Source organism: Oryctolagus cuniculus, chromosome X (assembly GCF_051225735.1).
Source record: "Oryctolagus cuniculus isolate XC-2025 breed Fujian yellow rabbit chromosome X, ASM5122573v1, whole genome shotgun sequence".
In the NCBI taxonomy this organism is placed as follows: Eukaryota; Metazoa; Chordata; class Mammalia; order Lagomorpha; family Leporidae; genus Oryctolagus; species Oryctolagus cuniculus.
Genome location: NC_142888.1, coordinates 51,053,378 through 51,073,199, shown reverse-complemented (window position 1 = coordinate 51,073,199; position 19,822 = coordinate 51,053,378). Strand labels below are relative to the sequence as shown.

Here is a 19,822-nt window from a genome sequence, read left to right as displayed (position 1 = left end):
ACTTTAAAGTAAGGAGAGTCTCCTGGGCATTGAGCCCAATGTCATCATAAGGGTCCTCAGCAGTGGAAGAGGGAGGCAGAAGAGGAAAGAGAGAGAGAGAGAGAGAGAGAGAGAGAGAGAGAGAGAGAGAGAGGTTGCAGAGGTGGAAAATGGAGGAAGGGGCCATGAACTGAGGAATATGTTGGCCTGTAGAATCTGGAAAAGACAAAAGAAACAGATTCCCATGAGAGCCTCCAAAAAAGAATTCAGCCCTGTGAATGCCTTGATTTTTAGCCAAGGAGGACCCATGCCAGACTCCTAACCACCAGAACTGGAAGATAATACATAATGTGCTGTTTTAAGCCAAACAAATTGAATGGTGATTCCAGTCCTGGTATCTCCTAGAAGCAGGGAGGTGGCTGAAGTAGTTGGCGGCAGCCACAGAAATCAGGGCAACACAGAATGGAGAGCATTTCCTAGACACATCCCGAAGGGCTTCAGATGCCCAGGGTGTTGCACAAAAGATGTGAGGGTTCGTTCTACTCTAGGCACAGAGGATCAGTGTGAACAGACTGAGCCATCATGTGAGATGCAGAAAAGGACCCAAAAAAGAGCATTTTTGTTAAAACTTTATTTGAATTGATGAACAGTCACATGACTTAGGTAGCTTTACTCAAGACCATCAGCAATTAAGTTCATGAAACTTATCTTCCATATCATGTTTTGCACTTTTCAGTAGGCAACACAGGTTACAGATGACAGCAGCCATGGTTTTGAAGTGTACTGCCCTTCAAACTTGCTCTCTTCCTAGACCATCCTCATCTTCCCACCCCACCATTCCCCAAATCTCCATTTTCTTTGCATTTTCTTACACATACTAAGGCTATAGAGTTAAAGTAAGACCCATGTGGATCCACAGGGCTTCAGAGTACCATTAAGGGGACAACAAAATGACCAGCAATGCAACCCTGGACATGAAAATCATCACACCATGAATCTTTTTAACTGTACACAAATGCTAACATTCCCAACTTCACAGAAACAGAGCTTTTTTAAAAACATCTCATGAATAAAGGATCCAACTCACACACAAATGTACTTTATCGGGTCACTTTAAGTATTTCGCTGTTGTTTTTTGGCAACATAATCCTTGCTGAGCCTTCTCATCACATCCCCATGGGTAAGCCCTTCTACTGACTTACAAATGATTCGATAATTCTCCTTCACATATTTGGCAAATGGCCTCACATGGGGACGGATGGGGGTTCCATCTTTCCGGGTCAATGGCAGCATGACGAGGGTTCCCTTGCATTTGGCACAGATAAAGAGGTTGGTGTCCAGTGATCTGGTGTATCGGCCAACTCTGCAGAGGAAAGGGACACCACACAAGAAAGGAATCAGTCACTGTGCCTCAGCATCGGCTCTGAGATGTTGGTCTTGGACACAAAAGATGTTCTGTGGGTTTTCAGAGTAGGCAGGGGCACCAAGCAGCAGCATAGGTCAGGCAGGATCAAATGAGGGAAGAGGGGCCGGCATTGTGGCATAGTGGGTAAAGCCACTGCCTGTACTGCCGGCATCCTATATGGGTACCGGTTCGAGTCCTGGCAGCTCCACTTCCAATCCAGCTCTCTGCTATGGCCTGGGAAAGCAGTAGAAAATGGCTGAAGTTCTTGGGCCTCTGCACCCACATGGGAGACCCGGAAGAAGCTCCTGGCTCCTGGCTTTGGATCGGCCCAGCTCCACCCATTGTGGAGGAAGATCTCTCTTTCTCTCTCTGCCCCTGCCTCTCTGTAACTCTCCCTTTCAAATAAATAAATAAATAAATTTTTTTAAAAAGGAAGGAAGAAAGGGAGAAAGGAAATAGGGAATGAGTGTTTCACTCCTCAAGTCAGGCAACCATTTTCTTGCCCACAGAAATCATTGAAAAGTCAATTGGAGGCCACAATAAAGCCGTAATTGGAAAAAAAAAATCAGAGGAGAACGGGCTTACCTGGACTTGCACTGAGTACATTCATAAAGGATCTTGTAGTTAATTTGATAGTTATGGCAACGGGTGACCTTGGGCAGCTCCGGGTGTACCATGTTGGTTTTTTTGGCATAATACTGCCACGAATCACCATGAGAATCACGGGTTCCGTCGAGCAGCCAGGAGGCTGCGTGGCATAGTTCATGGATCAAAGTATCACGGAGTCGGTCTTGAAAGAGAAATGAAGAGACATTGTGAGTAGGGAAAAACCCGTTTCTCTTCTGGTCTGCTTACCCGACAACCCCTAAACTTTCACACACACACACACACACACACACGCTCAACGGACACAGAGAGCTGCCTTACAGAAGCATAGCTAGGCAGGCTGTTACCTTCCCAGGATTCTGAAAGTGAAACTTCCCCACACTTCAACCTGACTTTGTTCATGGCAGAGGACCCGAGGTGAGCAGGTCTTTGTGGAGCAGCTCCCAGCTATTCATCTTTTTGAGGGGTGCTGCTAGAAATACACTGGGTGTCATGCGGTTTCTGGAACAGGATAGGGGCCAGTTGCTAGGGGCATGGCATTTGGTCAGGAGACGTTCTACAATGAGACTGGGATGAGAGTTGGGCCCTGAACAAGCAACTAGATTTGCAGAGTTTAGAGAGGCCATTCCAGGGTGGTGGTAGGGGGGGTGATGGAAAATGTGAGCATAGGGAAGGGCTGAGAAAGCGTGGGGGACATTTTGGGGGCTGATGTGAAGACGGTCTCATTGAAGTACAGGCTGGTGGTGGAGTAAGTGGGAGACAGGGCTGGCCACGTGGAGCAGGGATGAGTACAACAGTCTTAAAAGCCAGGCCGTAGGCCTTGAGAAGCCCTCAGTTCCTCATGAGGAGAGCAATGCAGTGGCACGTGGGAGACGCATCCGAGCAGGGAGAAGGGTGAGGCAGTGAGGACCTGCACCCGAGCACAAAGGCATGGGTAGAGAAGGAATGATGACAGGAGTGTCACTGTGAATGGTGATCTGGTGACTGGCTAGATAGAGGGGACCATGCATCTCAGCTACTGAGACAATCAAGAGGCTGCCACTGGCAAGGCAGCGAGCGAGGCAGGCCTCATAGAAAAATCGATGAGTTGGATTCACAAGGAGGCTGAGACATCCAGTAATCATACATCTAAGCAACATCCCCCCCCCCCCCCGCTTCCCCAGGGAATGACAGTTCCAGCTGTGACACAGGCTGCCGCTAAGGTTAACGTAACAGGAGCAGTTTCCTAAGAAAACAGCGCCACACCACTGCGATCACCTGCAGAGTCGCAGACTTTCAGAGAAATCTCAATCTTGGCGAAGCGGCGCTTCTCGGGGTACTGTAGCTCGCCAGTGCTGCATAAGCCAGCGGTTCTCAGCATCTTCTTGTTCCAGCCGATGTCTAACTTCTCTGGCAGCTGAGAGTGAAAAGCAAATGGAAGGAATCAGAAAGCCGTTCTAGGCGGTCCAGAAAATAGTCAGGCAAAAGTTTGTTTCTCCCCCTCCAATAACAAGTCAGAGGAACTCCTCCCTCCTCCCCACCCCCACCTCAGGTTCCTGGTGCAGAGCAAGTTGGAGAAGAAATTTATTCACAGGGCACACAGATCTAACCTGTCTTGGGGGAGACTAAAAACCAAACTGAAGGCCAGGTAAAGACAATTAAAAGCCAAACAGGACACAAGGGAGACCGTTGAGACTCTGTGAACGTAGGGTTTGCACTCTGTGCACAGAGATAAGTCTGGGGTAGCCAAGAGAGAGAAATACAGGCCTGCTGAGGTGGACGAGACGCACACGTCTACGTAAGAGTGGCAAGGCTCCAGAATCTGCTCATCTGACGTAACACCAGTGTCATCAGGGAGGCCACTGAAGGCTGGGGAACCTTCACGAAGATATGAGAACTCCTCTCCAGAAAGTCTTGTCACCAGAGCGGATGAAGCCTGAAAACCTTGATGACCAAAAGGTCTCTGCCTCCAGACGGCCTGCAGTCCAGCCCATATCCCAGGTATTGGCAGATTAATTTCTTTGAGCCAGTCACCTCCTGTCACATCCCATCCGAGGCAGCAGTGCTTGCTGACTTAAGTCTAACCTCCTCCAACCCGGTGCCCAAGGCCCTCCACTATTCTGGTGCTATGCTATCAGAACATGACAATAAGAGCTTCCTATGCCCTAGGCCCTGTTCTAGGCACTTCATGGGTATCAATTTACAGAGCCCAATAAGAATTCTGAGGCAGTCAGCACCGTTGGCCTCTGTATTTCCGAGTTTCACACGCACAGACACAGCCAACCATAGATGGGGAACACGACATGTGCACCGATCATGCACAGACTTTTCTCCCTGAAGACAGTCTGACGACTGCTTACATAGCATTTGCATTGTATCAAGGATTCTAAGCAATCAAGAGCTGATTCACAGTCTACCAGAGGACATGCACAGGCCATCTGCAAATACTACATCATTTTCTATAAGAGATCTGAGTGTCCACGGATTTGGGGGAGGGGGGTCTGGCAGGGAAGGGGGAGGGTCCTGGAACCAATCAATCCTTCATGGGCAGACTGAACTGTTATCATTCCCATAGTACAAAACAACAAAACAAAACAAAACAAAACAAAACAAAAAAAACAAACTGAGGTTAACTAACCTGCCCTGCCCCAACTCACATAGCTCTTTCCTTCCGGTTCCCCTTCAACATGAACCCTCTCTTCCAGACAGTCAAGCCTCAACACATGTGCTCTCCCCTCTCACTGCTGTTCTTACTACTTACCATCCTTGAAGGATCGGAACAAATCTCACTTCCTTGAGACAATCTTAATTCCTGACTACTCAGGCACTCAGGTATTTCTCCCTCTGCTGATCTACTCTGGTAATACAATCTGTCCCATACAGCATATCAATCAACATTCTCGATTTCTTTCACATATGCATGTCTCCTTTCCCTACTAAACTGACAGCACTCACGGACACAAGTATCCATGGTTAGCCCACCACACAGCACCCTAGAGTTCTGGCATTCAGCAGGTGCTCAACATGCATTTACGCATTGATTCTACCTTTTGATCAAAGACAGTGAGGTTAAGGAGGTCATAGATTTTCCGGGCTAGCTCGTCCTTGTTTTTCTTGAAATTCTTTCCAGTGTAGCGTTTTTCAGTCTCAAGTTCCAGCAAGAAACATCCAGGTATGTTGCACTTAGTTTTCCTGCAAAAGTGAATTCAACTCAGTTTGGTATAGCTGAAGAAATGGCGTGCATATAAAGGTCACATCAAAAGAAACTAAACACTTGCTGCCCCTCTTCCTTCCAACTCGTCAGATGAGTACATTTCCCAGGCTTCCATTCACACACAGAGATTTGTCTTCACTCTGCACATTCTCAGAGGTGGAAGGCCCATGGTTTCAATCTCTACTGGACTGATCCTCACTATGTAACAGCTATAGTCTCAAGCTTTCTCCCGAGATCCGGTTCTGAATTTACAATCGCACAATGCAAATTTCCAACTTACTAGCACGAGGTATCTCCAGCACAATGTTCTTCGATGACATCACAGGCCGCAAACCTCAGAGGCGTTTTAAATTCATTTTTCTCTTACTCCATATTCATCTGGGCACGGAGACACACCGATAGCTCCCACACATTAGATCTTCTTTCCAGCCCTTCCTGCCTGTCCTCACTGTCACCACCCTAGTTCAAGTTGCCATCCTCTACTTCAAGCCTTGCCATGACAGCAGTCCTTAAACTGTGTTCCCTAAATCCAGGCTCTTTTTCTGCTAATCCACACACACACACACACACACCCCTCCAGATTCATTTTCCTCATCTGCATCTTCCAACGAATATCCCCCTCTGCCTTTCCATGGACTGCTTGACCTGGCGTTCAAAACATAGACCAACCCAGCCCTAACTGCTACTTCCACCTACCATTTCCACTTTGGCCAAAGTGGGCAATTTCCAAGACATCAATGGTGATTTCTCACACCCACGCCTCAGCATAACCTCTATTTCCCATAGCCTAGTATGACACACCTATCTCCACCTTAATGTCAAACGACCATCTGTGGAGGGCTTGACCATTGGCAAAGAACTTCCTTTTGCATTATCATATTTAATCCTCACAATCACCCTTCCAAGAAGCTATCACAACTTGGACCATCTCCACTTCACAACTGAGGGAGCTGACGCTAAGTGACTTGCCCACGGGTCTCAGAGACAAGGAACCTTCTGTCCTGAACCTCATGGTCTCACCATGATCCCACAATTGCTGCCCTATCTTTCAAGGCCTGATTCAAATGGCACAGAATCTAGTGTTGAGCACATAGAGGACTCATGCCTGCAAAAATGATTTCTTTAAACAGAAGTATTTTTATCTTGTCTGGAACGATCCCCAAGTCCAGAAAGATGATGAAATCAGGAGCAGGCACAGTGACTTTCTGCCTCTCTCCTGAGTCTGGGACTCTGCGAGAACACATGTTAATCCTTTAAGTCACCAAGCAAACCCTACATGAGCAGGTTTGCGTAGGGCAAAAGGAAAACACCAGACAAGGCAAACAAGGCCAACACCAGGTTCTTCATCCTGAAGCCTGATTACAGGTGATTCACACAGTTCTGCCTCCCGGCGCAGGTCTTTGAAAGCAAAGTTGTATCAGAAGAGGTGGCAGATGAAATCCCCAGCCATGGGGAAGGCTTTGGCAGCAAGTGTGAGCCCTGTGAGCATGCTCAGGGAAAGCCGGCCTTGGCACTTAGCCTATCTGCACCTGGAAACTCGTGCCCCTGCGCTCCAAGCTGAGTGCCCCACATCAGAGGAACCAACGAGACCCCACACTGGTGACATCAGACACCATGACCAGCAAACAAGCTCCACAAGAACAAGGCTAAGCACAACAGGAAGCCTCTAGACTGACACGGGAAGTACCACGGCAACAGACAAGGACCCCCAAGGGACAGCTTCTCCCTTCTTTTGTCACACTGGCTAGCAAAAGCAACCTGGGCGCTTCGCTACAAAAGACATACGTCCCCCTGGACCGAAGCAGCTTCAACATTTATCTAGGGATCCAGAGAAGAAACCTAACTGAACGGGGGTCTGCCTCACACAGTCCCCAACAAGCTGCTGCTGTTGCTAGTTGCAAAAAGCAGAGACACACAGAGACTTCCTGCTCAAGTCCAAGTTGTTCTGTTGCCCCAAAGCCTGGCACATCATCCTTCTGCCCTTCCCTTAAGATGCACAGGTTACAAAAATAACACACAGTCCTCCACCCACATTCCTTGTCTCCTAAGCTAATTCAAATCTAAGTCTATATAACTCTTCAGTGAAAGGAAAAACAAAGAAAATTGTGCTTACTATATCACAGTTTTAAAGGAAAAAGTACGAAGTTTCTGGAATCTAAATGAGAAAACAGGTTAATTTTTTTTTCTTTAAATATTAACATGTCTTTGGTCTAAATGATCAACTTGTTCTCAATATCAATTACATAAAGCTTAATGAAATAAAAACAAACAATCCATTTGCATCCTTAATTTTAGCTTTTAATCGTCAGAAGGATACACACAATAGTAAGAGTAAGTGGTCATCCAAAGCAGTGGGAAAACCTTTAAAAGAAATGTTGATTTCCCTCCTAATTCCAAAGGACTGGAATATGACGACTTTGCCTTCTTATCACATCCATTTAGTGCTAACTGATGACTGCGAGGCTATAGCCAGCCTGAAAAAAAAGTGTCTTATTTGGCTACACAGCATTCTTTGACCTGAGTTTAAGAGCAAAGAAAATCTCAGAGACCATAGCTACTATGAGAACAGAAGGGCCCCACTCAGCCCATGCAGCTACAGGGATCCTGGCAGAACACCTACATCCAACCTGCAGTTCACACACGGGGAGGGGGGAGCCAGGGGGTGGGGGTGGGCATCCTCCCAGACTATAACCGCCCACTCAGAGATGGAAACCTATTCCCTCCACCCGACCAGACTCCGCCTTCATCCCATCACCCCAACTGCCCAGTGGACTAGGTGACAACTGCACAAATCACTTCCTGTTCAATTGGGCACAAGCAGAACCTACCCAGTCTGCTTTTCTTCATCTTCTGTGTCACTGGATTTCTTCTTCGAAGGCCCACAGGTTTTTTGTCCAGTAACCGCTGAAAGGAAAACAGTTCATTTGTACCGTTAAAAATTAGTACCATCAAACAACTCACAGAAAGACAAACTCAGGAGGAGCCCCCACAGCCCAGCCTTGAATTCGGCACGATTTCACCACATGAATCACGCAGCTGCCAACACAGCAAGCCAGGTTGGATTCTATCACGAGTAAACAACTAGGGGGCCTGGGTGTGCCATCAGAGGCTGGGCTGCATGGGCAACGGAGCCACACACAGTCTAAGGAACAGGATGGCGCAGCTTGTGCACTTGCCCTGAGGACTGGCTCCCATCCAGATAGCACCTTCACCCAACATGCAAGCCAAGTGCGTCCTTGGACTTGGACCCACGCTGCTGGCTATTCCAACCAAAGCCTTAGGAATCAGTAGTTGGTGTCATGCATTCATTTAAAAAAATTATTAGGGGTAGGCACTTGGCACAGCGGTTAAGATGCCATTTGGGACACCCACTTCCCATATCGGAGGGCCTGGATTTCAGTCCTAACTCCTGCTTCCTGCTAATGCCCACCCTGGGAGGCAGTGGTGACGGTTCAGGTACTTGGGTCCATGCCACCCACGTGGGAGACCCGGATAGAGTGCCAGGCTCCTGGGCATTTGATGAATGAACCAGCAGATGGAGGGGAGGGGGTCTCTCTCTGCCCCTCCAAGAAAAAATGAGCAAAATATGCATTAAACATTTGGTATATGCCAAGCACCAGCTTAGACCCTGAGAGAGATGAAAACATAAGTTAAGAGGAGTTCTCCCATGAAAAGGCTCACTGGAGACTCAGGGGACAGATTCAGAAACACGATAACAATGGTGTGATTTGTGCTTTAGTAGAGGCAAGCGCTAGAACTTCGGAAACCCAGGAAAAAATGAGCCATTCTGACTCGTGGCTTCAAAGCGGAAGTGACAACTGGGCTGGGCCCTAAGAAAAACGGGATAGCCTCAGGACAAAAATAGCCTCAGGGATGAAGCACTCCAGGCGAGCAGAACAGTGAAAACTAAGATACGGGAACATGAAAAAGAGCAGGCTAGTTCTCCCCTCCTTCCCAGATGGCAGAGCAGCCTCCCTTGGCCACTAGGAGGTTGTTGAGATGGCACAGGGTGGGCAGGCAGGACAGAAAGGCCTGCCAGGACAGACAAAGGCCTAGCAAGCACACACGGTGGGCCAGGCACACTTGGTTTGACTGGCTTACCAGTTCTCTTGAATGTTTTTTTAGCAGTCATCTTTTTTTTCCTTTGTACTTCCACAGCAATTGCAGGTTCCTTGTCATCTGGAAGCTTGATATGTATAGCCTCCATGCTACTTCTGGAATCACTTGACAGTAGATACAGATTTTCAGTAGGACTTTGCTGATTACTGATTTCATCAGATGAATGACAATGGGGGCCAGCAGGCTTCTCCATATAGTTATCACTTGAAGACGTCTGGTACGAACTCTCTTCTATCATCAGCCCAACACCCTCCGTAACTTTATTGCTAGCATCATCATCATCCCCCCCCTCCCCTCCTTGTTCACTTGCTTCTCCCTCTCCTTCACTGTCTTCTCCTTCTTTATCCCCTCCATCATCTTCTTCGCCATCTCCACCTTCCTCGCCCTCGCCTTCCTCATTCTCGCCTTCCTCGTCCTCGCCTTCCTCGCCCTCGCCTTCCTCGTCCTCGCCTTCCTCGCCCTCGCCTTCCTCGCCCTCGCCTTCCTCACCCTCGCCTTCCTCACCCTCGCCTTCCTCGCCCTCGCCTTCCTCGCCCTCGCCTTCCTCATCCTCGCCTTCCTCGCCCTCGCCTTCCTCGCCCTCGCCTTCCTCATCCTCGCCTTCCTCGCCCTCGCCTTCCTCGCCCTCGCCTTCCTCGTCCTCGCCTTCCTCGCCCTCGCCTTCCTCGCCCTCGCCTTCCTCACCCTCGCCTTCCTCGTCCTCGCCTTCCTCACCCTCGCCTTCCTCGCCCTCGCCTTCCTCATCCTCGCCTTCCTCGCCCTCGCCTTCCTCGCCCTCGCCTTCCTCATCCTCATCTTCCTCGCCCTCGCCTTCCTCATCTTCCTGTTCTCTTTCTTTGTCATTTTTCCTTTCTTGTTCTCCTCCTCCTTCTTCTTCTTCATCATCAGTGATAACTATTGGAGGCTCCAGGATGACAGGCTTCTTTTCAATAACACACAATTCTTGCACACTTTCATCTAAAATTTAAGAGACCCAATCATATGCAAGTCTAGTCCCTCCACCCACCCCTTCTTGGAAGGAGCTTCAAAAAGTTCACAAAACATGCACATTTAATTCTACTTTTCCCTGAACTTTCGGAAGCTTTCTTATATGCTAAGCCTCAGCAATGACCAAGCCCAAATTCAACAGGCTGGGAATGGTGGCACTGTGAATCACAGCTAACAATCACAGTCATTTTCTTTAATATTTTATCAGTTTATTATTTTACCAAGAGCAGCACCACTGAACTACAAAGGGGCTTCCAAAAGTTTGTGGGAGTAGGAATGAAAAGCTAACATGCATTTTCCATGAACTTTTTGAAGTCCCTTTCTAGCAATCCAAGTCCACTTGCAAGTTTCAAATCATATTCTCTATGCAGCCTGACACAGTGGCTAAGTGGTTCCCAAACACAGCTCTGCAGACTTCTATCATTTTACTGGTCCACAGCAAATAAGAAAATTGGGAGTAATAAAGTAGAGTTTCTTTCCCATTAAGTTAAGTTACAATCACTGAAAAGGACTGTCCTTTATTTGTGATTCTGTCCGGGTTAAGCTTCCAGGTTTTTGTTTGCTTGTTTTTTGTTTTTGTTTTTGTTTTTGTTTTTGTTTACTTTATGTCATGATGGAGCTATTAGGTGGCAAGTTGGACTTGTAAAATATTCTTTTGTTAGACAAATTAAAAGCTGCCAATTCAACACTGATCACCACAATTGCATTTTTCAAGCCAGTCCTGGGGCAGGTACTCTAGTGCAGTGGGTTAAAGCTACCATTTGCAATTCCTGTACCCAGTCTGAGTCCCAGCTCCTCCACTTCCCATCCGTGAGTAGTATACTTGCCGTCACTACTGACTTCACAGATCTTTGGCTTCTTTATCTCAGGCTGGTATTCAATATCAGAGTCTAAGTCAATCACCATGCAGCTGAGTGATAAGATAGGGGGAAAAATGAAAGCAATATGAAGGCGACCATCTTTTCACAGCATTTCCTACTCAGCAGTGGCCCTGCACCAGCCAGGGCACCAACGGGGAGCACCCCCTTGGGGTCCTCATTCTTGAATGGACTCCTGCTGTGTGCTGCCACCCTCCTGTATTTTTTCAGTGTCTAATAGATATCCTCTAGTTTTCTGATGAGACAGAAAAATACTGAAAGCACAGTCACAGGACGTGCCTGCATGTGTCATAGCTACAAATGTCACTCCAGTTCCTCCTTGTTCACCATTTGTGAGTTGCCAAATTGATGGGCCTCTGTGAAGCTGTTGACTACTCTATGCTGAAAATTCTCTTTTCTTGATTGCCAGAGTATGATTGTCTTTTTTTTTTTTTTTTTTTTTTTTTTTTTGTACAGACAGAATTAGACAGTGAGACAGAGAGACAGGTCTTCCTTCCGTTAGTTCATCCCCCAAATGGCCGCCATGGGAGGCGCTATGCCAATCTGAAGCCAGGATCCAGGTGCTTCCTCCTGGTCTCCCATGCAGGTGCAGGGCCAAGCACCTGGGTGATCCTCCACTGACTTCCCAGGCCACTGCAGAGAGCTGGACTAGAACAGGAGCAACTGGGACTAGAACCCGGCGCCCATATGGGATGCTGGTGCCACAGGCAGAGGATTAACCAAGTGAGCCACGGCGCCGGCCCCTGTCTTCTAGTTCTTATCTCATCTTTCTATTCACTCCTGCTCACTCTTCTCTTCCCCAACTCACCCCAGGGTCCACCCAAAGCCCTTTCATGCCAATCCAATCAATTCCTAAGGATTATCAATCCTGATATATACATCTCATGGTAAACTAACTATACATACATGTCAAAATTTTTGGCACCATTTTCCACAAACTTTTCCAAAGTACTCTCATGAACAAGAAGCTCATGGGAAAATGGAATGAAAAGATATGTTGGCCAGCGCCACGGCTCACTAGGCTAATCCTCCACCTTGCAGCGCCAGCTCACCAGGTTCTAGTCCCGGTCAGGGTGCCGGATTCTGTCCCAGTTGCCCCTCTTCCAGGCCAGCTCTCTGCTGTGGCCAGGGAGTGCAGTGGAGGATGGCCCAAGTGCTTGGGCCCTGCACCCAATGGGAGACCAGGAGAAGCACCTGGCTCCTGGCTTCAGATCAGTGCGATGCGCCAGCCGCAACGCGCAGGCCGCAGAGGCCATTGGAGGGTGAACCAACGGCAAAGGAAGACCTTTCTCTCTCTGTCTCCCTCTCTCACTGTCCACTCTGCCTGTCAAAAAAAAAAAAAGAAAAGATTTTTTTTGGGGGCCCGTGTTGTGGCATAGCATGTGAGTCCACCGTCTGCAGTGCCGGCAACCCATTTGGGTGCCAGTTCAATTTCCGGCTACTCCACTTCCAATCCAGCTCTCTATTATGGCTTGGGAAAGCAGTAGAAGATGGCTTAAGTCTTTGGGCCCCTGCACCCATGTGGGAGACCTGCAAGAAGCTCCTGGTTCCTGGCTTTGGATCGGCCCAGCTCTGGCCCTCATGGCCACTTGGGGAGTGGACCAGTGGATAGAAGACTTCTCTCTCTGTCCCTCTCTGCCTCTGCCTCTCTGTAACTCTTTCAAATAAATAAATAAATACATCTTTTTTAAAAAGGATATATTTTTCATGTGAAAAAAATCAGGGGTGGACGTTTTGTTAAGTAGTTAAGATGCCCCTTGTGGAGCATGGGGTAGGGTGGGGAGACCGCGGTGCTGTGGTGCAGTAGGTTAATCCTCCACCTGCCAGCATCACCTATGGGCACTGGTTCGAGTCCCAGCTGCTCCTCTTCCAATCCAGCTCTCTGCTATGGCCTGGGAAAGCAGTAGAAAATGGCCCAAGTACTTCGGCCCCTGCACCCATGTGGGAGACCCGGAAGAAGCTCCTGGCTTCTGGATCGGCCCAGTTTCAGCCATTGCAGCCATCTGGGGAGTTAACCAGTGGGTAGAAGATCTCTCTCTCTCTCTCTCCCTCTCTGTAACTCTACAGAAGATGGCCCAAGTACTTGGGTCCTTACCACTCATGTGGAAGACCCAGATAGAGTTCTAGGCTCCTGGGTTCAGCTTGGCCCAGACCCAGCTGTTGTGGACATTTGAGGAGTGAATTAGTGGATAGAAACTGTTTCTCTTTCTCTGCCTTTTAAATAAAATAAAATAAAATAAATAAAACCTAAAAATAAAATATAAAGGAGTAAAAAAAAAATGGTGTTTGGACTAGTAGAAACGAAGTTAAGGCCTGGTTCACATAGCCCTTCTGAAAAAGAAAAAAAAACCTGACCAGTTAGATAATAAGCCAAGGATAAGAAAGCTAACATTTTGAACTTGGTTTTGCAGTCAAACTCCATTATGATTGTGCTGAAGATCACACGGTACTTACAGAGGAAATGTGATGTTTACTCTGAAATTTTCTTACCCAGAACTATAGTTCTTTCTTTTGGAAAAAAAAAAAAACTCAAGCTTCAATAATTCTACTACTCACCTGGCCTTTCTCTTTTGTGCTTCCATTTGAACAGTAACTAAATCAGAGAAAGAGAGGGGCATTAGAAAGCATCTGAAGGGTAATAAACTGTGAGTGTCCATGTTTTTAACTTCCTAAGGCCCAAGTCCTTAAATGCAAGCTTCCAAATTTGTGTCTTCCAAGAAAAAGTAAAAGGAAATCCAAGTGAAGAGACCCAGAGCCAGAAATGATGAAGACAGTCAACTAGAAAAGAAGCAGAGAACTTCCTCTTCTGGTCCTGGCAGCAGGGAAATAAATTTCATTTCACCAATCTAGATAAGGCCCTAGAGAAGACAGAGAACTAACTTTGGCCAAACATTCCCAAATCACATGTCGGTCATGTCTACAAAGACAGTTGAAAATACTCTACTCACCAACATCATCATCAACGGTGGTGGTATCCGGACTATAAATGTAACTGCAAAGATAACAAACACTTTTTAAAAGGAAGGCTACCAATGCCCTAAACAACCCAACCTCAAAAATCTCAAATTAATGAAGAGAAAAACCAGAGTTTCTGAAATCCAAAGGGGTTTGAAGGGCTTTAGGCCTAAAATGAAATTAGGCTAAAAATAGTGGGGTGACGGGTAGGACGTGGAATTAGAAGCAACAAGCCACTCCGTCCTTGCTGATAAATCGAAGACATGAGAAAATGGTAGCTGAGTATCATCAGCTCTCATTGAGAAGCCTATTCTCTGCCAGTGATTTATTTCTACTCAAAGATGCAAAAGTGAATCCTGACAATAGGGCCACAGGGGAAAGGATCTGAGCATGAACAGACTAAAAAATCATATGAGGAAGCTTTCAAACTACACCAACTGCGAATTTTACAAAGGATTCAAAAAAAAGTGATCTCCTCTTTAAAACTAAGGCTGCAAGCCATAAACATTATATATGCTTTTAAACAACTATATAAAATCCTATAGCAACCAGTATCAAAAAGTGTGTGTGTGTGTGTGTGTGTGTGTGTGTGTATACATGTGTGGGGGTGTAGACTTCCATTTTACTTTACCTGCTTCTGGATTGTTTATTTTTGCCACAGGACTGTATTCCCCTGATAATTTTTGCAACACAATAAATATAATCAAAAATGATGAGAATATATGTGGTTCACTCATTCATTGGTTCAACATTTACTAAACATCTACTATATGCTTTGTACTGCAGCTACTACAAAAGGAGTAAAATTTCCAAGCATCTCACGTTCTAGTGGCAAAGACAGAAAAGCAAATAGATAATTCTCATGAACTTCATTACAGAACAACTAGAATCAGAAACTGTATTTATATGATTACGTTAACACTTAATCTTATCCATGTGATCACTTTAACACCAGAAACTGTATTTTTAACAAGCACCCCCAGGGATTTCTGATGCAGGAAGCTGAAAGACCACAATTTCAGGAACACTAGTTGAATGCTAGGAACTTCTTTTCCTTGAAATGAGGAATGAATAATTTCAACAGAATGCTAAAATTAAACTTGGCACAGTTAAGAAATTTGAAATGGGGCCAGAAATGTGGCGCAGCAGGTTAAAACCCTGAACTGCAGTGCCAGCATCCAATATGAGTACCAGTTCAAGACCTGGCTGCTTCACTTCCAATCCAGCTCTCTGGTATGGCCTAGGAAAGCAGTGAAAGATGGCCCAAGTGCTTGGGCCCCTGCACCCACGTCAGAGGCCCGGAAGAAGCTCCTGGCTCCTGGCTTCAGATCGGCGCAGCTCTGGCCGTTGCGGCCAACTGGGGAGTGAACCAGCAGATGTTAGACCTTTCTCTCTCTCTGTGTAACTCTGACTTGCAAATAAATAAATAAATTTTAAAAAATTTAAATAAAATAAAAAAATTTACAAAAAAATATTTGAAATAGCCATACTTTTTTATTTAAAAAAATTTGAGAGGCAGAGAAACAGAGGCAGAAAGACAGGCAGCTTCCATCCACTGTCACTCCCTAAATGCCTGCCTCAGTCAGGCTAGGAGCTGGGAACTCAATCCAGGTCTCCCACATGGGTGGCAGGAACCCAATTACTGGAGCCATCACTGTTACCTCCCATGTTCTGCATTGGCAGAAAGCTGGAGTCAGGAACCAGAGCCAGGAAACAAACCCAGATACTCTGAAGTTAAGACACACACAGGCATCCTAATTAGCATCTTAACTATTAAGCCAAACCTCCACTCCACCTTTTTGAAAATTTGCAAATGTCCTTTTGAGATTACAAAAAATAGCTTTGTCATATACACAAATATTTTCTAGTTTATATGTGCCATTTTTATGCCTTTTGATATCAAATGTAGAAGGCCTTTCGACTTTTGGAAACAAAAATTCATCCATGTTTACTTCTAGCATTGTTAGTAGTTCATTTTTTATTTTTTAATATGTAATCCATATATAATTTATTTTGGTATAAGGACTGTTGAGGTAGGAATTCACCTTTTATTTTTTCCCAAATGGTCAGCAAATTATCCGAAAATTGCTGGTTGACAAATCCATCCTGAGGCAGGCACTGTGGCACAGCAGGTTTAAGCCCTGGCCTGAAGTGCCGGCATCCCATATGGGCGCTAGTTCTAGTCCTGGCTGCTCCTCTTCCGATCCAGTTCTCTTCTATGGCCTGGGAAAGCATGGAAGATGGCCAATCCTTGGGCCCCTGCACCCATGTGGGAGACCCAGAAGAAGCTCCTGGCTCCTGACTTTGGATCGGCTCAGCTCCAGCCATTGGGGGCATCTGAGGAGTGAACCAGTGGATGGAAGACCTCTCTCTCTGTCTCTACCTCTCTCTGTAACTGTGCCATTCAAATAAATAAAATAAATCTTTAAAAATAGGAAAATAGGGCACTGTTCCAGAAGAGAGAAACTCAGAGGAGAAACAGCTATCCTAAAATACCTTATCATACAGAATAGTTCATCTAGGTGGCCCTAGAGGGCAGCACTATCAACAATGGGATGGAAGTTAAATTAGGTTTGAATTGCATGAGACCCAAGAACTTTCTAGAACTTACAAATTCAACAATACATTGTCACTTCACAGGGCTATGAGCTGCTGACCACTAAGTGGAATGTTATGGAGAGTATTCTAACATCCTTCACAATTCTTATTTTATGACTAACCTAGTTATACACACTGAAGACTCTAAATGAAATAAATACTTAAGAAAGTTGCTTAGCCAAAAGAGTAAGATTAAAACAAACAGAAAATAGAACTTTTCAAATCTCACCAATCATCATCTTGGAAATTCGATTCATCAGACTGGTCAGGCTTTTCTCCTTGTCTGTCCATGGCTGTAGTCAAGACAAAAAAAATCTTTTAAAGAAAACCAAAGGTACTGGGGTTATGGTGCAGCAGGTTAAGCTGCGGCCTCAGACTCAGGCATTCCATATGAGAACCAGTTCAAATCCCATAGAAGATCTCCCTCCTCTCTCTCCTCTTCCCCCTTCTCTCCTTCCTTCCCTCCATTCTTCCCTACCTCCCTCTATCTCTGTTTCAAATAAATATCAACAAAGGAAGGAAGGAAGGAAGGAAGGAAGGAAGGAAGGAAGGAAGGAAGGAAGGAAGGAAGGAAGGAAGGAAGGAAGGGAGGGAAAACCAGAACTTGAAGCCAATGAGGCATTTCTACATTCTACATTAACCTTTAGGTAGTTTTTACACCCTATTTAAAGCCAAAACTTTGCACTGTAAATTAGGTATTTACATTTGTTGCAGATTTTCCCTAGATGAAAATACTATAGAGACAAATGTTATCACAGACCCCACTTTGCTTTACCAGGGTTCTTTGCAGATCAGAAAGCCCAAATCAAATAGCAGTCCCAATGTTAAATCAACAACTCATGAAGTGTAAGGAAAACACTCACTCATTAGCATCTAACAAGTTTTGTCCTCATCCTAAGGCTTTAGCATCTTAGTAGGTCGCTTACCTAGAGCTCTCTCATCCCCAAATGGATCGAACCCTTACCACAACACACATATGGTGGTCCTTATATTGCCCCAGCCATTCCCAGCCCCATCTCCTGGCGGCCTCACTTCTAACTACCATCCACTGCCACCAATCTTCCACGTACTACGTGGTGACACGACTCCCTCTCCTATGCCACTTCTTTACTCGTCCCTTTTAGGTGTTTTTACCCTAGTTCCCGCGCCCTGCTCCTCAATCTGCTCAAGTCTCCCTGTGCCAGTTTCAGATTGCAACTTCTCTCGGGTTTAACCCTGTTCAGCCATACACACCTTCCTATTCTCGCCTTCTTCCCTCGGCCAGTTCACACCGATCAGACCCCAAAACAGTCACCCATCCCCCCCCCGCACCCCACCTCCCGTTTGTACTCACAGGACTCTGTACGGACAGCCCACACTCAGCCACATCACCAGCGCTCTATGACCAATCAGGCATTGAAACAGCCACCCATCCCCACACAAACCTACTTATTCTCGCAGGACTCAGACCCCACCACACCGCCCACGTCACGGCCACTCAACCACCAATCAGGCCTCAACCGCCTCCCATTCGCCCCACCCACCATCACCCGTATGTTCTCGCAGGATCTGCCCCCATCACACCCCCACGTCACGGCACCTCAACCACCAATCAGACCTCAACCGCCTCCCATTCGCCCCACCCACCATCACCCGTATGTTCTCGCAGGATCTGCCCCCATCACACCCCCACGTCACGGCCACTCAACATCCACTCAGACCTCAACCGCCTCCCATTCGCCCCGCCCACCAGCACCCGTATGTTCTCCCCCTCCCCACTCCCCTGTCGGCCCAATGTCTCCCTGTGCCAGTTTCAGATACCAACATCTCTCGGGATTAACCCTGTTCAGCCATACACACCTTCCTATTCTCGACTTCTTCCCTTGGCCAGTTCACACCGATCAGACCCCAAAACAGTCACCCATCCCCCCACCCCGCACCCCACCTCCCGTTTGTACTCACAGGACTCTGTACGGACAGCCTGCCCTCAGCCACGTCACCAGCGCTCTATGACCAATCAGGCATTGAAACAGCCACCCATCCCCACACAAACCTACTTATTCTCGCAGGACTCAGACCCCACCACACCGCCCACGTCACGGCCACTCAACCACCAATCAGGCCTCAACCGCCTCCCATTCGCCCCGCCCACCAGCACCCGTATGTTCTCCCAGGATCTGCCCCCATCACACCCCCACGTCACGGCCACTCAACCACCAATCAGACCTCAACCGCCTCCCATTCGCCCCACCCACCATCACCCGTATGTTCTCGAAGGATCTGCCCCAATCACACACCCAAACGTCATGGCCACTCAACCAAAAATCAGGCCTCAACCACCTCCCATTCGCCCCGCCCACCAGCACCCGTATGTTCTCCCCCTCCCCACTCCCCTGTCGGCCCAATGTCTCCCTGTGCCAGTTTCAGATACCAACATCTCTCGGGTTTAACCCTGTTCAGCCATACACACCTTCCTATTCTCGACTTCCTCTGTCGGCCAGTTCACACCGATCAGACCCCAAAACAGTCACCCATCCCCCCACCCCGCACCCCACCTCCCGTTTGTACTCACAGGACTCTGTACGGACAGCCCGCCCTCAGCCACGTCACCAGCACTCTATGACCAATCAGGCATTGAAACAGCCACCCATCCCCACACAAACCCACTTATTCTCGCAGGACTCAGTCCCCATCACACCCCCCACGTCACGGCCACTCAACCACCAATCAGGCCTCAACCGCCTCCCATTGGCCCGCCCACCATTACCCGTATGTTCTCGCAGGATCTGCCCCAATCACACCCCCTTCAAACACCCCCACGTCACGGCCACTCAACCACCAATCAGACCTCAACCGCCTCCCATTCGCCCCGCCCACCATCACCCGCATGTCCTCCTGGGATCTGCCCCAATAACACACACACACGTCATGGCCACTCAACCACCAATCAGGCCTCAACAGCCTCCCATTCGCCCCCACCTACCATCACCCGTATGTCCTCTTGGATCTCCCCCAATCAACACACACGTCACGGCCATTCAACCACCAATCAGGCCTCAACCACCTCCCATTCGCCCCACCCACCATTACCCGTATGTTCTCGCAGGATCTAACCCCATCACG

The 19,822-nt window shown here is 47.4% G+C and overlaps 1 protein-coding gene across 8 annotated transcripts in view; it reads right to left on the bottom strand.

Moving 5' to 3' along the window:
- Positions 1-606: 606 nt before the first annotated feature.
- The window catches only part of GCNA (germ cell nuclear acidic peptidase), a 28,518-nt gene continuing 9,302 nt past the window's right edge, over positions 607-19,822 (bottom strand). For 2 of the 8 annotated variants that reach the window (XM_070066918.2, XM_089324633.1), the window contains exons 2-11: positions 16,950-17,013; positions 14,116-14,159; positions 13,724-13,760; positions 11,117-11,199; positions 9,285-10,259; positions 8,012-8,087; positions 5,017-5,161; positions 3,248-3,386; positions 1,970-2,174; positions 607-1,342 (exon numbers count right to left, since the gene is read on the bottom strand). In XM_070066918.2, coding sequence (XP_069923019.2) covers positions 1,093-1,342; positions 1,970-2,174; positions 3,248-3,386; positions 5,017-5,161; positions 8,012-8,087; positions 9,285-10,259; positions 11,117-11,199; positions 13,724-13,760; positions 14,116-14,159; positions 16,950-17,011 — 2,016 coding nt within the window. In that variant the 5' untranslated portion in view covers positions 17,012-17,013 and the 3' untranslated portion in view covers positions 607-1,092. Of the gene's footprint in view, positions 1,343-1,969; positions 2,175-3,247; positions 3,387-5,016; positions 5,162-5,463; positions 7,658-8,011; positions 8,088-9,284; positions 10,260-11,116; positions 11,200-13,723; positions 13,761-14,115; positions 14,160-16,949; positions 17,014-18,053; positions 18,187-18,661; positions 18,747-19,169; positions 19,248-19,271; positions 19,377-19,822 lie in introns of those variants that run through there. The other 6 variants (XM_070066921.2, XM_089324634.1, XM_070066924.2 and 3 more) reach the window with 6 other exon arrangements.